The sequence below is a fragment of the Pangasianodon hypophthalmus genome, chromosome 9, assembly GCF_027358585.1.
Source record: "Pangasianodon hypophthalmus isolate fPanHyp1 chromosome 9, fPanHyp1.pri, whole genome shotgun sequence".
Taxonomy (NCBI): domain Eukaryota; kingdom Metazoa; phylum Chordata; class Actinopteri; order Siluriformes; family Pangasiidae; genus Pangasianodon; species Pangasianodon hypophthalmus.
The window spans coordinates 23,106,382-23,120,596 of record NC_069718.1 but is presented as its reverse complement, the minus strand read 5'-3'; the positions used below and the strand labels follow the sequence as shown (position 1 = coordinate 23,120,596).

The window sequence follows — 14,215 nt, the reverse complement described above, 5'->3', positions numbered from 1 at the left end:
TTGTCCATGTAGTACACAGTTATAGAAGGGATTTGTTTATAATTGCACTATCCAGTGTCACCCAGATGAGGATGGGTTCCTTTTGGGTCTGGTTCCTCTGAAGGTTTCTTCCTCATTTCATCTCAGGTTGTTTTTCCCTGCCACTGTCGCCTCTGGCTTGCTCATTAGGGATAAATTCACATATTTACAATTTATTTTGGTTTAATTTAATTTGAATGTATTTATTTCTGTAAAGCTTATTTGTGACAATATCCATTGTTAAAAGCATTATACAAATAAAATTGAATTGAATAAGCATAGTGATATTTTAGAAAGTCCAGTAATGCCCCAAATACTGATTAAGGCCTGGCTTATACTAGACTGTGGTATTACGAGTGATAATTCACAGACTAGGTTGATTGTATGTTGTGGAAGACATCAATAATGGATAAATAGACTGATATCAGAAAAAAGCAGAATCCTCCAGACCAGAAACAACATGATGTGGTATTTTTTTAATTATTTCCTGCTTGCCTGGACATGTTGTGTTATTGTTTGTCCTGTTTCTTTGCCCCAGCTGTTTTATTTTGGGATTCTCCCTGCCCCTGAGACTAAGAACATATTTTCCTGCTATCATCTTGTTCATCCCCAGGGGAAGAGAATAAAAAGCACAGGATGAGACTATCATCACAGAAGAATCTTAAGAATTTTATTTTTGAAGCAGGCAGGCAATTCTGGTATTTTATATTATATGTGAGAAATTAGTTATTTTTCCAAATGTAGGAAACAAACAACAAAAAAAGAGCTGAAATGCCCTTTCCCTATTTTCGCCCTGTGATTGACCCTACAAGGTACTCAGTAAAGCCTTTTCCACGAGGCACTATCTGGCACACTGTACAAGAAGGAGGCCAAAGGAAAACCAATAGTTTTTTTGTCATAACTGTTCACAACACATTCCAAGAAGAGCACATTGGCGGGTGGAAATGCCCTATAACAGAGTGTACTTTTCTATTAGCAGGATGCATAAATAGCACAAGCATGAATCCATAGACTAATAACTCAGTTGTCAAGACAACAAGCCTAGTTATAGCGCCATTATTCCAAAACATTAAGTGGGTTGACACGTGCAATGGATGAACATGATCCATAAATTGACTTTCTTTAGCTTCTCAGATAATAATAGTTCACATAAAACCCATTAAATGGTAAATAACAAACAAAAGACCTATCCATTTACACCTAAAGCAGGACTTCTCACATTTGCCAAGAGGCAAGCAGCAGCATACCCAGGGGACATTTCTACTAAACACAAAAGAAGCTTTTCCAACTATTTGAGAAAAAAGAATTGCTGCTATCATGTGTCCAAAGTTAGAAATTTCTAATGAAAGCACAATTTTGCAACATATAATGCAAAAGACTGTACCCGTTTTAGAAACGTGACAAGCAACACCTGTAAATTAAGCCCTATGATATAATTTATAAAAGTGCACAGTACCTTGTAATTTAAAATCTATATCATAAATACAGCTCGGTAATGATATTGAAAACAATGTTACTTGAGTAATTATACTTTGTTACTATACTTAAGTGTTATTTTAGTGTGTTTATACTTTACTGAAATTGAATACTTGTATTTTTAGTTACATTTCCAAGGAAAAAACTTATGTTTTCCTCCTCACATTTTTAATTAAACCTTCAAATGCAAATCACAAAGGTCTCGTCTTCTCTCATTTAGCCAGATTGAGGTATGTTTTGCTAATTTGCTGGCATTGACTGACTAAGTTATATTATTTTCTTTGCTAATGACAGGTTAAACTAATGATGATTAGCTAGTACCTAAGATAATAGGCTATATAGCAAATCAGATTCTAACTAATGGTATATTTTGCAAAAGGTCTATTTTGAGTACCAGTCAGCTGGATTTCCTCGATTAGTAAATATTTTTAAATGTAAGGTCAGAGTTTTAGATTTGAGACTCGGCTCATGACGACATTCATGATGACAGCGGAAAGTCACTGTGTTTAACATCACTGTGCATGAAATCTCTAGACATTTTACAGTTGCACTTGGTGAAGGGATGTTTTGTTGCTGTTAAATCTTCTGGATGTTCATAAGATACACAGTAAGTGTGTGAACAGTAATGCTCCTTCTGTATGCGCATGCAAAATCATCCGTCAAGTATAAACCAGGCTGCTCAGCGTCAGGGCGTAGCACACCACCCTACTGGTTCAGTTTAACGACACTTCCCACTGGATCAGTGCGAGGAATATTCCTTATGTTATATACATGTTACACATATGTATGTTACTGACATTACGGACTAATTAAATATTTAAATGTTACATTACAGTTAATCTAGAATTGTAAAAATGTAAGGCTTTTTTTATTTCTTGTGGTCACAGAAAATTCATAATATCCATTTGGCCAGAAGTTTTGGTACCCCTGACTTAAGTATAATTTCTCTGTACTTTGTCACCCCTGAGTGTTTGAAATTATTTTTAAAGGAAAATCAGAAAAGAAAAAAGAATGTCAAGAACAGAGATCCATGATCCTTAAAATCAATAAAACCATAATCCAAAAAAATCCAATGGTCTAACAGTTGAAATAAGCTTACAGCTTTTTTTTTTTTTTTTTCATTAACATTAAATTTTTTATTAACATTAAATATTGTACAGAATACTGGACTTAGTAAAGTCTGGCATTAATGTATAAATTATTTTGCTGATATAATATTATTTATCAGAGACTTTCCTCTTCCCTAATATCAAATCTTATACAAACTAAACCAATTAAGTCAGAGAAAGTGAGTGAATGTTGTTTCAGCATCCAGATCACAATATTTACTATTCTTTTGGTCAATGTTCTTCTTCTTCTTTTTTTTTTTTTTTTTTGTACTGATACAAAATAACGACGTCGTGCGTCACTACTTCATTCTTGGAAAGGCTTTTGCATTGACAGCTCGGGAGGTTCTCTGTTCTTGATCTGTGATTGGTCGAGACGGAATCGACTACAAGCAGCTGATTGGTCAGTATGGAAGCGGATACGCCCATTTATCTGAACGGACAGTTCTGACGGAGATGGCACGAGCGCTGTGATGCGTTATTTAACCGGCTACTTTACACAAATGTGCTTAAAACACACTGAGCTCGAAGAGAAGCAGCTCGGAGAGAAGACGTGTGGAAGTGTTTTAGCTTAGTGGACTACAGTTAGCGAGGTAGCGGTGTGTTTATTTCTGCTGGTGGCCTCAGCACCGCCGGCTCTGACTGTAAACAGCGGAGTTTTTTGAGGAAGCAGCAGGTCATGTTGTTTTTAAATGGAGCTCTGACTGAGTAGGGACTTCATTCTGACCTCTCAGCATCCTCTCCATCATGTTTCCGCTGGACTCGCCCTGGAATATCTCATTCGCAGGTTGTGGGTTTCTCGGTGTCTACCATATTGGAGTGGCGAGCTGTCTGCAGCAGGAAGCGCCTTTCCTCATTGAGAATGCGCAGCATGTGTACGGAGCCTCAGCAGGAGCACTCACTGCCACGGCGCTGGTCAGCGGGGCTTGTCTGGGTAACACAGGCTCTCTAACTTCATCTAACCTGCTTCAGAGTGTTCCCTAATGCTCAGAGCATTCACTAATGCACAGGTCTCCAGCCCTGGTCCTGGACTAAACCTCCTGCTCCTCCTCCTCCTTCTGTCCTGCACATGTTAGTCAACTCAGAGCTGAGAGAGCTAATGTTCAGGACAGAGCTACTCCAGAACCAGGGCTGGAAACCTGTGCCCTAGCCTTTAAAACTGATAGACAGAGAGAGAGAGAGAGAGAGAGAGGCAGATATACAGACTGATAGATAGGTAGGTAGATAGATATACAGACAGATAGAGAGACAGATAGATAGACTGGTAGATGGATAGATAGACAGAAAGATGGATAGAGAGAGAGAGGCAGATATACAGACTGATAGATAGAAAGAGAGAGAGAGAGAGAGAGAGAGAGGCAGTTAGACAAACAGATAGATAGATAGATAGATAGATAGATAGATAAACAGAGGCAGATAGACAGATAGATAGCTAGGAGATAGAGAGAGATACAGATAGATAGATAGATAGATAGATAGATAGATAGATAGATAGACTAACAAACTTTATTAATACCAGAGGAGAGGGAAATTCACAGATTACAGCAGCAATCCAAAAAGTAGTGTGTAAGCAAGACTAATATATATATATATATATAATATAGTACAGGATATAATGTGACTATAGCCTTATATACACAAGTCCTCGTGGAAGTGTGGAAGTGTCAGTGCAATGCTGGAGTATTAACAGTATAAAGTGAATATAGTGTATATAAGTATATAAGTGTATATGTGTGTGTGTATATATATATATATATATATATATATATATATATATATATATATATATATATATATTCACGAAATGTGAGTAAATGCCAGTGTCAGTGCAGTACTGGAGTAATTACATGTTAATGACATATTAATTAAATGACATGTCCTGTCTTTTTTTTTCTGAAGCTAGCTTTCAGAGAACTCCAAGTATGATCTCCTAGTTTATGAATCTACTTGATCATCTCTAGGTCAAGTCTAGAAGCCATAAGAGTTCTCAAGCTTGTCAGGACACTTAAAGTTTCTATGTAGAACCCCACAAAAAGTTTTGCTTTCAGAGAAGATTGCAAGTCCTAGCGAAACCCTGGGGAACATCTTTTCACTAAGAATGTCGATCATAACATTGCATTGTGAACTTTTTAAACACTCTTGCTGCAGTAGGGCTGGAAGCAGAAAAAGAGAACAGAGAGTTTTTTCAGAAATTAGGATGTTGTAGTCGCTGCCTTGTACACCTTATCCAAGTCATGAAGGTTTCATAATTACCACGATGAAATGCAAAGAGACCCAAGACTGTGCAGAGAAGTACTGTAGATTGATTCCATCATGTAATCATGTAATCATTCCATCATTGATTCAATCATGTAATCATGTATTTGATGGCATACTGCGTGTGTATAAAAAGCTTACCATGTACACATCTGTTCTTAACTCAACACTGTATTTGCACTCCTTTACTGTTTTCCAGGAGAGGCAGGTGCCCGCATTATCGATGTTGCGAAGGAAGCAAGGAAGCGTTTTCTGGGACCAATGCACCCTTCCTTTAACCTGGTGAAGATAATGCGGGGCATGATGCATCGGATACTGCCGCATGATGCGTACAGCAAGGCCACGGGCCGACTGGGCATCTCTCTCACCCGCGTCACAGATGGGGAGAATGTGCTGGTGTCTCAATTCAACAGCAATGAGGAACTGGTGCAAGTAAGAATCACACGCATTCTATACAAAAGCAGTTTTAGATAAGGTCTGCTTTTGCATTGCTGGGCATGTGTGCTTTATAATTGTCTAATAGTCACTTTTTGTGGTGAGCAAATTATATAATTTCTGTAATTATAACATTTCTGTATATAAATTGTATCATCAGCAAGCTCTGCCGTGAGAGCCATCTGCCAGAAAACATAATAAATTAATTAGAAAAGTAGTAAACTGAGATAAAGATTGCAAAACAGAGATTGGACGCATCAGTGATTTGGCATTTCTTTAAGAGTCAGGTTGCATGTGCCATGACATCATTGGGATGAAACGTTTAAAGTCCATGTTACAGTAGGCTGAAAAGTAGGAAAATGAGTCTAAAGCATTTCAGATCATTTTAGCAAATCTGTATCAATGTATACGTGACTTTAAAGTGTCAGGAAAAAGACCTGTGAAATATAGAAAAAGTGTGTTACCTTCAGTATCCATGGCAACCCTTGGGCCATGCTATTACTAATGTTACTAATAGTTACTAATAATATGACCAGAAGAGATAAAGTGCAACTCCTTCAGAAATATATTATCTGCATGTTTACTAAAAACATGTTCAAATAATTTTAATAGTTTATGCAGTTCAGTGGCTAAAGACCTCACTGAAGTAAGAAAACTGTGCAGAACAAAAGAGAGTTATAGGATCTGTACATTCATAGTACTTTATTTACAATTTACTCTTTGTGCTAATACTGTCAGTCCACTAAAATGATAAACACAAAATAGCTGCATCATTCCAAAACCTGAACTAAAATGACATTCTGAAAGAAAGTTGGCATGTGTTCATCTTTTCATTCTTCATCATAATTGCTTGAGCAGTTGAACTCTTATGTACATTATCATTCAGCTGAAGACAAATCCAAACTTATTGTAAGAACTTAACTGGGAGCTGTGCAAATGGAAAACAGATGGTATAAAAAAAGTTTGTGTGTGTTTGTGTGTTTGACCAGGCGTGTGTGTGCAGTGCCTTTATTCCCGTGTACTGTGGCCTTATACCTCCCACCCTGCGGGGAGTGGTGAGTATTCCATGTATTCTTCACTTTTTTGTCATTGAGAAATGTGAGAGATATGTTCGATCTGTTAGTGGCTTTTAGGCGTAAGTATCTGTTCATGGCAGAGTGTAATCGAATGCACCTGAACCTAAGAAAGGAAACCTCCACCCTGAAACACATTAAAGATGTTTATACTGACATACGTGTGATGTTCTTAGCGATTGTGGACCTTGCTAGTAAAATTACTAAGGTGTTTAATTTCAGCAATCTGAAACATAAAGGAAAATGGTCAGGTTTCACTCCTAAACACAAAAAAAGCAAGAGCTTATTTTCTCACTCACCATTTTCCAACGATGTTTAATGTAGAAATCCAATGCTGGATTCAAAGTTCCAGAATGCAGTGCGACTGTACGACGCTGTTGACTGGGCTCAGCTGTGTAGATCTACAAGATGGCCATCCTTTAAACTTTATCTGTTTGAGCAGAGTATACCGATGAGGAGGTGAGAGAGCTGGACAGACTAAATGCCTAAAGCTCTGCTGCATCGCTCTCTTTAGGTAGAGCCGAAGCAAGAGGTAATTCCTGGTGCCACTATCAGCAGGTAGTCGAAAGGCATTGTGGGTAGCAGCACATCAATGAAAGAAATTTAAACTAAAAAAGGTCGACTCATAGACGCCATTGAAGATCATAATGTGTTAATTATAAAGATGTATAAAGAGTACACACATTATTCAGGGTGGATCTAATCTCTTTTATAGACCTTCAGCACACAGAACACCCACAATGTCATGATACAGGATCGCACAGCATATGAGTCCCAGAGCAGTGAGTCACTGGATGTGGGAAGAATTTCACTTGAGAGAGCACATGTTTTGATTTTGCAATTGTGTGCGCTGAAAATAGACATTTCTGTTTTGCTTATACCGATGTGTTGTGTTTATATCTTATGGGAAAAAGTGACATCTCCTGCTGTCACGTGTGCTTCTGAGTGAAGCATGGTGCGTGTGCGTGCGTGTGTGTGTGTTTGTGTGTGTCTGCCAGAACTGTGCCAGAAGCATTTTGGTATTGTGTGTATACATGCGCTGCCAAGTATCACAAAGGCCATACTGCTGCTAAGGATGGTGTTTTTTTTTTTCCTGTTCTTGTTGTACCTAGAAATAGAATATTGGATGACCTCAGTCCATCCTAGGAAGTTTTCATAGTTTTCGTGAGGGAAAACTCTTAATGTAAACTTAATGTATTTTAAAAAGATGAAATAGGGCCTGGAAATTTGTGTTGTGTGTAATTTTTTGGGAAGGTGTGTAAGAACTGTTGGGTAAAAGCTACATTTCTGTCTCGATGTCTCTGCAGCGTTATGTGGATGGAGGGATCACTGATAATTTGCCTCAGTATGAGCTGAAGAACACCATCACAGTATCTCCGTTCTCAGGGGAGAGTGATATCTGCCCCCGAGATTCCAGCTCCACCAACCTGCACGAACTCAGATTTACCAACACCTCTATACAGTTCACACTCTCCAACCTGTATAGAGTCTCCAGAGCGCTGTTTCCTCCGGATCCGCAGGTAAATAAACGAACACACGCACATGCACTCTGGTTCTGTTTCAGCTTTAATACTGATGCTGCATTTACACATGGAAAACAGTAAACTGTACTGAAACTGTACACATGCTTCATCTGCTCAACTTTTTTTTTTTTAAATCAGGTGCTGAAGACAATGTGCCAGCAAGGATACAAAGATGCATTGCATTTCCTAAAGAAAAATGGTAAGAGAAGAAAGAGAGGTTTATCATATACATTCACCGAGCACTTTAATAGGAACACCTGTATACCTGCCGTGTTGCAGTGGTGCAATGCATAAAGTCATGCACATACAAGTCAAGAGCGTCAGTTAATATTCACAATAAAAAAACTTTCAAATGGGAAACCTGTGATCTCACTGAGCTTGACCAGGAAGGGCTGGTTTGATTATTTCAGAAACTGCTGATCTCCTGTTTTTTTTTACTATAGTTTTTACTATACCACAGTTATGCAAGCAGAAACGCCTTGTTGATGAGAGAGGTCAGAGAACAATGACCAAACTGGTTCGAGCTGACAGGAAGGCTACAGTAACTCAAATAACCACTCTTTACAATTGTGGTGATCAGAAAAGCATCTCAGAATGCACAGCATGTCAAACCTTGAGGCTTGGGCTACAACAGCAAAAGATCACATCAAGTTTTGATACAGGTGTTCCTATTAAAGTGGCCTATTGGTCAAACGGATAGAGTAACGTCTATATTTTGCACTCTAGACTATAAAATATTTTGTTTTATCTGAAATAACTGCTGTCATGGATAAGATGCTTATTAAAGTTAGGAGCCACTATGATACTGTGAAGAGCTGTTTCTAAGTGTCGCAGTGCCCTCTAGTGGTCATGTTACTAATGTAAGCACAAGGAGAAAAAACTTTGCATTCAGGAAATAACTGTGAAGTTCTCTAACATGCTTTGTGTTTGCTTCACAGGCCTGTTACAGTTCCAGCAACCTCAGCAGCCACTGAGTAACGGTGGTGTGAGGGTTGAGGAGGACTCCGAGAATGAGAATGAGGAGGATCAAAGACATAGAAGAGAAAGAGAGATGATGCCTGGCACTCACTCAAGTGTAGAGGAACATATATTGGAGCACTTACCTCCACAGCTGCATAGGGGTATTGAAAGAATACACACAGTACTCCTGGAATAACATGCTATAAGTACTTCAGAAATATGAACGACACTATGTCTCTCTTTTTCATTTTCCTCAATAGCTCTCATGGAAGCCTGTGAAGAAAGACGACGTCCCATGCAGTCTCTAAGCAACACGCTACCAGTCAGGATGCTGTCAGCCATCTTAGAGCCATGCACACTGCCGCTGGAGTCAGCTGTGTCACTGAGTATCAGGTGATCACTAGTGTGCTCATAAAAAAACAGTTGATCACATCCTATGAGCGAGTTATTCAATCATTCATTCATCCATTCAATCATCTATCTTCAGTAAGTAAGTAAGTAATTCTGGTCAGGGTCACCATGAATCCAGAGCCTATCCCAGGAACACTGGGTGTGAGGCAAGAATACAATACTTGAGGTCAAAAGTAATGAGAGATGATGCTTAATTGAGAAAGAGGTGCACTTTCACTACAGAAAATGTTTTAGGAATTTTTTCTAAAGTTCAGGAACTTTCCCTGACCTCAAGAGTTCTCCAAAGTAAGAACCGTTCTTTGGGCCAGGAACTAATAGTGGAGCTTGTTATAATTGTTATACTGAATGAATTTATAATGAGTGAGTTCTTAGGTTGTAGGATAAAACCACTTGTCTCAGACACTGCAGCGCGGAGCTGATTTTACAGAAAGCTTTTACAGAATGGTGCTGCTTCCTGCGGTGTGGTGGGAATGTGAAACAGGAAATCCTCCAGAAACTGTGTAATTCTCATTCAAGATGGTTCCAGGGTTCTTTAGTTTTATAAAGGGTTGCAGAACTTTGTTAAACATTCATATTACTCTGTATTCTGCATTATTTCGTTACTGTATCATTTCATACTGATTCTACTGTCGCCATTTCTAAGTACGCATGATGACTCTTTGTCAGGATGTTGGAGTGGCTCCCTGATGTCCAGGAGGATGTGGGCTGGATTAAAGATCAGACTGTGAAGCTATTGAATTGTGTTCTAAACCATGCCAGGAGGAATGTGTCCCAACAGCTGGTGGCACGGTGAGAGTCCACACATACACAAACACATGAACGAAAAGGAGATTCTTAAAAAAGCAAGCATTCTTAAAAAAGACACTGCACATCATCTGTGGTGTGGACTGACATTTTTGATAATTCATTGTCATGGCCAGTTGTACTTACCTGTTTATTAAAACCTCAAACAAAATCGCCTGCCTTGACTACTATCGACTGGTTGCACTCACAGCCATAATCGTGAAATGTTTTGTAAAAGTGTACGTCAAAATCCCTGACAGTTATGTTCCCCTGTAATTCGCAAATCGCTCATGACATGATACCAGTTGCACTGCATACTGCCTTAATTCACCTGGATAAAAAGAAGTTAGCCTAGATGCTCTTTATTGATTATAGCACAGCTTTTATTTATAAGCTGGTCTGATTCTTGCTTAATGCAACTGGAATCAAGGCTTTCTTTCTTACTGACCTCAAAATATCAGGATGCCGTCTGACAGGTGAACCCCAAGGCTGTATCCTGGGCACATTGTTGTCAGCCTTTAGGGAGAAAAAAGGTTACTCTCAGCACACTCTATCACTTAATATCAGGAGAAGCCTTAACATCAGTGAGCCTATTATTGACTGCAGAAAGCAAAAGATATGTGCCGCTCCATTCAACATTAGTGGAACTGGGACAAGAACTTCCCAATTATTCTTCACCTCAATACAAAACATCCTCATCAATAGCTTTACAGCCTGTGCTCCTCAGAGGTTAGTGAAAATCATCCAGGCCAGAGGTGTCTAAACTTTTTTCTCATCAAAATACTCCAGGACTTACTGCTTATTATACTGAACTATGCTCTCTCTCTCTCACACACCCTTAGATTGTCTTATCAGTTGGAATTGAGGCATGCTCAGTCTGCGCCGGCAAGTTTCAGCGCTGCCAATCTTCTGCCAGGCTGGGTGTGTAGACGCAGCTCGTCTGTGCTGGATGCTCTCCAGCGTTTGGAGCAGTACCAGCGCCAGCTCCTGCCAGGCTTCTTCTGCATTAACCTGAATCTACACGGCTCCTTTAGTGCTGGATCTCTCCAACCTACATTTACCCCTTCTCCACCTATCCATGAAGACATGGATGAAGGTTTGACTATGCATCCTGTGGGGTCCGCTAATGCCGACTTTCTTCCACAAAACAATCAAATGGAGGACCATCCCATCTCATAATGCACTTTTTCAGTCATGGAAAATTGTGATGTCATGTGATCACCATGAGCCCCAGGCATTCTGAGAAAACTAATAATTCCAACATACTCAATGCTAAAAAAGGATGTTTAAAGAAGTTCTTGGTTATTTATTTAATTAACTCATCAAGATGAACAGAACTGGATCCTCTATGGCTTTTATGTGATTCCCCGTTCTGTAACTGGACACCATGAGGAAAGTTTATTGTTCATTTTATTACTTTGCAAAAGTGATGTTTTCTGGGTGTCTGGAAAACATGGGCAGCTTAATGATGCCTTTAAATTTCTGACGTTAAACAAGGTTTTTTTTTTTGGGGGGGGTGTCATCAGCTCGTCCTGGGGCGGCATTTATTTCATTCCCACACTGTCAAAAAACATCACCTACCTGATACTAGTGAGAGATCTTTGTAAATCAGGCCTTAGAGACCAGGCAGTGGTGGGAGAGATTTTTAAAACCACAATATTACAAAAAAATGTAGAAAGACTTATTTGTCCTAATATACACTCACCGAACACTTTATTAGGAACACTGTACTAATACTGAGTAGGGCCTCGCTTTGCTCTCAAAATTGCCTCAATTCTTCGTGGCATAGATTCCACAAGTTGTTGGAAACATTCCTTTGAGGTTCTGGTCCATGTTGACATGATTGCATCATGCAATTCCTGCAGATTTTTCAGCTGCACTTTCACGCTGCGAATCTCCCGTTGTACCACATCCCAATGGTGTTCTACTGGATTCAGAGCCGGTGACTGGGAAGGCCACTGAAGAACACTGAACTCGTTGTCATGTTCATGAAACCAGTTTGAGACGACTTTTGCTTTGAGACATGGTGCATTATCATGCTGGAAGTAACCATTAGAAGAAGACGGTAAATTGTGGCCATGAAGGGATGCACATGGTCAGCAACAATACTCAAATAGTCTGTGGCATTCAAGCGATGATTGATTAGTATAACGGGCCCAAAGTATATCAAGAAAACATTTCCCACTCCATTACACCACCTCCACCAGCCTGGACTGTTGACACGAGGCAGGTTGGGTCCATGGATTCATGCTGATTCATGCTGTTGGTGCCAAATTCTGACCCTGCCATCTGTGTGCCTCAGCAGAAACCGAGATCCATCAGACCAGGCTACATTTTTCTAGTCTTCAACTGTCCGGCTGTGGTGAGCCTGTACCCACTGTAGCCTCAGCTCTGTTCTTGGCTGACAGAAGTGGAACCCAACGTGGTCTTCTGCTGTTGTAGCTCATCCTCCTCAAGGTTTGACATGTTTGAGATGCTTCTCTGCTCACCACAATTATACAGAGTGGTTATCTGAATTACTGTAGCCTTTCTGTCAGCTCGAACCAATCTCGCCATTCTCCGTTGACCTCCCTCATCAACAAGGTGTTTCCACCTGCAGAACTGCTGCTCAGTGGATGTTTTTTCTTTATTGCACCATTCTGAGTAAACTCTGGAGACTGTTGTGCATGAAAATCCCAGGAACTCAGCAGTTATAGAAATACTCAAACCGGCCCATCTGGCACCAACAATCATGCCACAGTAAAAATCACTGAGACCACAATTTTTCCCCTTTCAGATGGTTCATTTGAATATCACCCGAAGCTGCTGGCCTGTATCTGCATGATTTTATACATTACACAATTAGCTGATTAGATAAATGCATGAATGAGTGGGTGTACAAGTGTTCCTAATAAAGTGCTCAGTATATGCACATGCAGCCATGACTTTTCAAATTTCGTAAGTCTGTTTGTTTTTGTTTTTTGCTTCACTATAGTTTTCTATAGGCTTATTTTGTTTTCTTGAATATATTGCACAAAATATATTCAAGGAAAAAATAATATAATATAAAAACTAATATAATATAAAAAATATATTGTGTTTGAACCCGGGGACCTGACAACAGGAAAAAAAGTTCACTGGAGTGATGCTAAAGGAACATTGCTGTACTCACCGTGCTGTGAATTACATCAATGATACAGAAGGTTATATTTTGATGAACATTAGGCTTCAAAGTTTGTGTGCTTCTTATCTAGACTTGACTGCACAGCCTCAGTCAGAAAACACATTCCTCAACCTGAACTCTTTATTGTGATCAGTCTGAAGATGTATTTGGGAGAACTTCCATCACCTCATCAACTGCCCTTGTTTTTGGCTAAAATGTGGAATGGGAAAAAAATTGCATGTTGCATGATCCTGTATGCTGGAGTATTTTTTTCTGTGATGATTTTGCTTCTGGCTGTTGAGCTCTTTGCAGTCGGAGAGCAGTTTTTCCCCACACAAAAGTGATACATTGGTGGTGTGCCCAGGTATATTGATCACCGCCCAAGTATATCTTGTCCCATAATCGTAAAAAAGCATGTATAGAAATAGTGACTGTACTAATTATAACATTAACTGTGTGAAAAAACTTTGAGCATACAAATACATATTAAATATACTAGGACATGCCACTACCCTGCCTCAGCTGTATTTCAGATCTGAGGAAAACTGGACAATATTTATACTTTCTGTCTTTAAGAAAAGACTGTGTAGTATGAGACAGGCTGCAATTCAGAGCAGCTCGAGTTTCACACAGCACATACGCAACATACAGTAGGTTTGAAATAAATCATTTTGGTGCATTAATTTTTGAGTGGACAAACCACTTGTGGCCTAATACAGTGTGTTACGCATTCAGCATTGCAGGTATCTTTGTTTAGGTAAGAGACCAGAGAAATCAGAGAAAGGTTATCAGCATGTGTCAGTGAGAAACTGATGAAAACACAGAGAGAAAGTAGACAATTATTTCATTATAAAAATTGTCTAGTGTGGACCCGCCTATTTTGGATGACAAAACATAGGTTCCCGTAAAAAATTAATAGGTTCCCTTAATAAATTAATTAAAATTAGATAAAATTAATGGGTAAATAGGTGGGATTGACGTTTTAATAAAATTTTTTTCCCCTGAGCCTCATTAGAGGCCATAGAGCCCATA

At 39.3% G+C, this 14,215-nt stretch overlaps 1 protein-coding gene across 1 annotated transcript in view; it reads left to right on the top strand.

The window, feature by feature from the left end:
- Positions 1–3,022: 3,022 nt before the first annotated feature.
- The window catches only part of pnpla2 (patatin-like phospholipase domain containing 2), an 11,803-nt gene continuing 610 nt past the window's right edge, over positions 3,023–14,215 (top strand). Inside the window, exons 1-9 of the mRNA XM_026918735.3 lie at positions 3,023–3,534; positions 5,056–5,288; positions 6,281–6,346; positions 7,672–7,884; positions 8,026–8,086; positions 8,826–9,008; positions 9,108–9,240; positions 9,925–10,047; positions 10,884–14,215. The exon at positions 10,884–14,215 is cut by the window's right edge and continues 610 nt beyond it. Coding sequence (XP_026774536.3) covers positions 3,348–3,534; positions 5,056–5,288; positions 6,281–6,346; positions 7,672–7,884; positions 8,026–8,086; positions 8,826–9,008; positions 9,108–9,240; positions 9,925–10,047; positions 10,884–11,220 — 1,536 coding nt within the window. The 5' untranslated portion in view covers positions 3,023–3,347 and the 3' untranslated portion in view covers positions 11,221–14,215. The remainder of the gene's footprint in view (positions 3,535–5,055; positions 5,289–6,280; positions 6,347–7,671; positions 7,885–8,025; positions 8,087–8,825; positions 9,009–9,107; positions 9,241–9,924; positions 10,048–10,883) is intronic.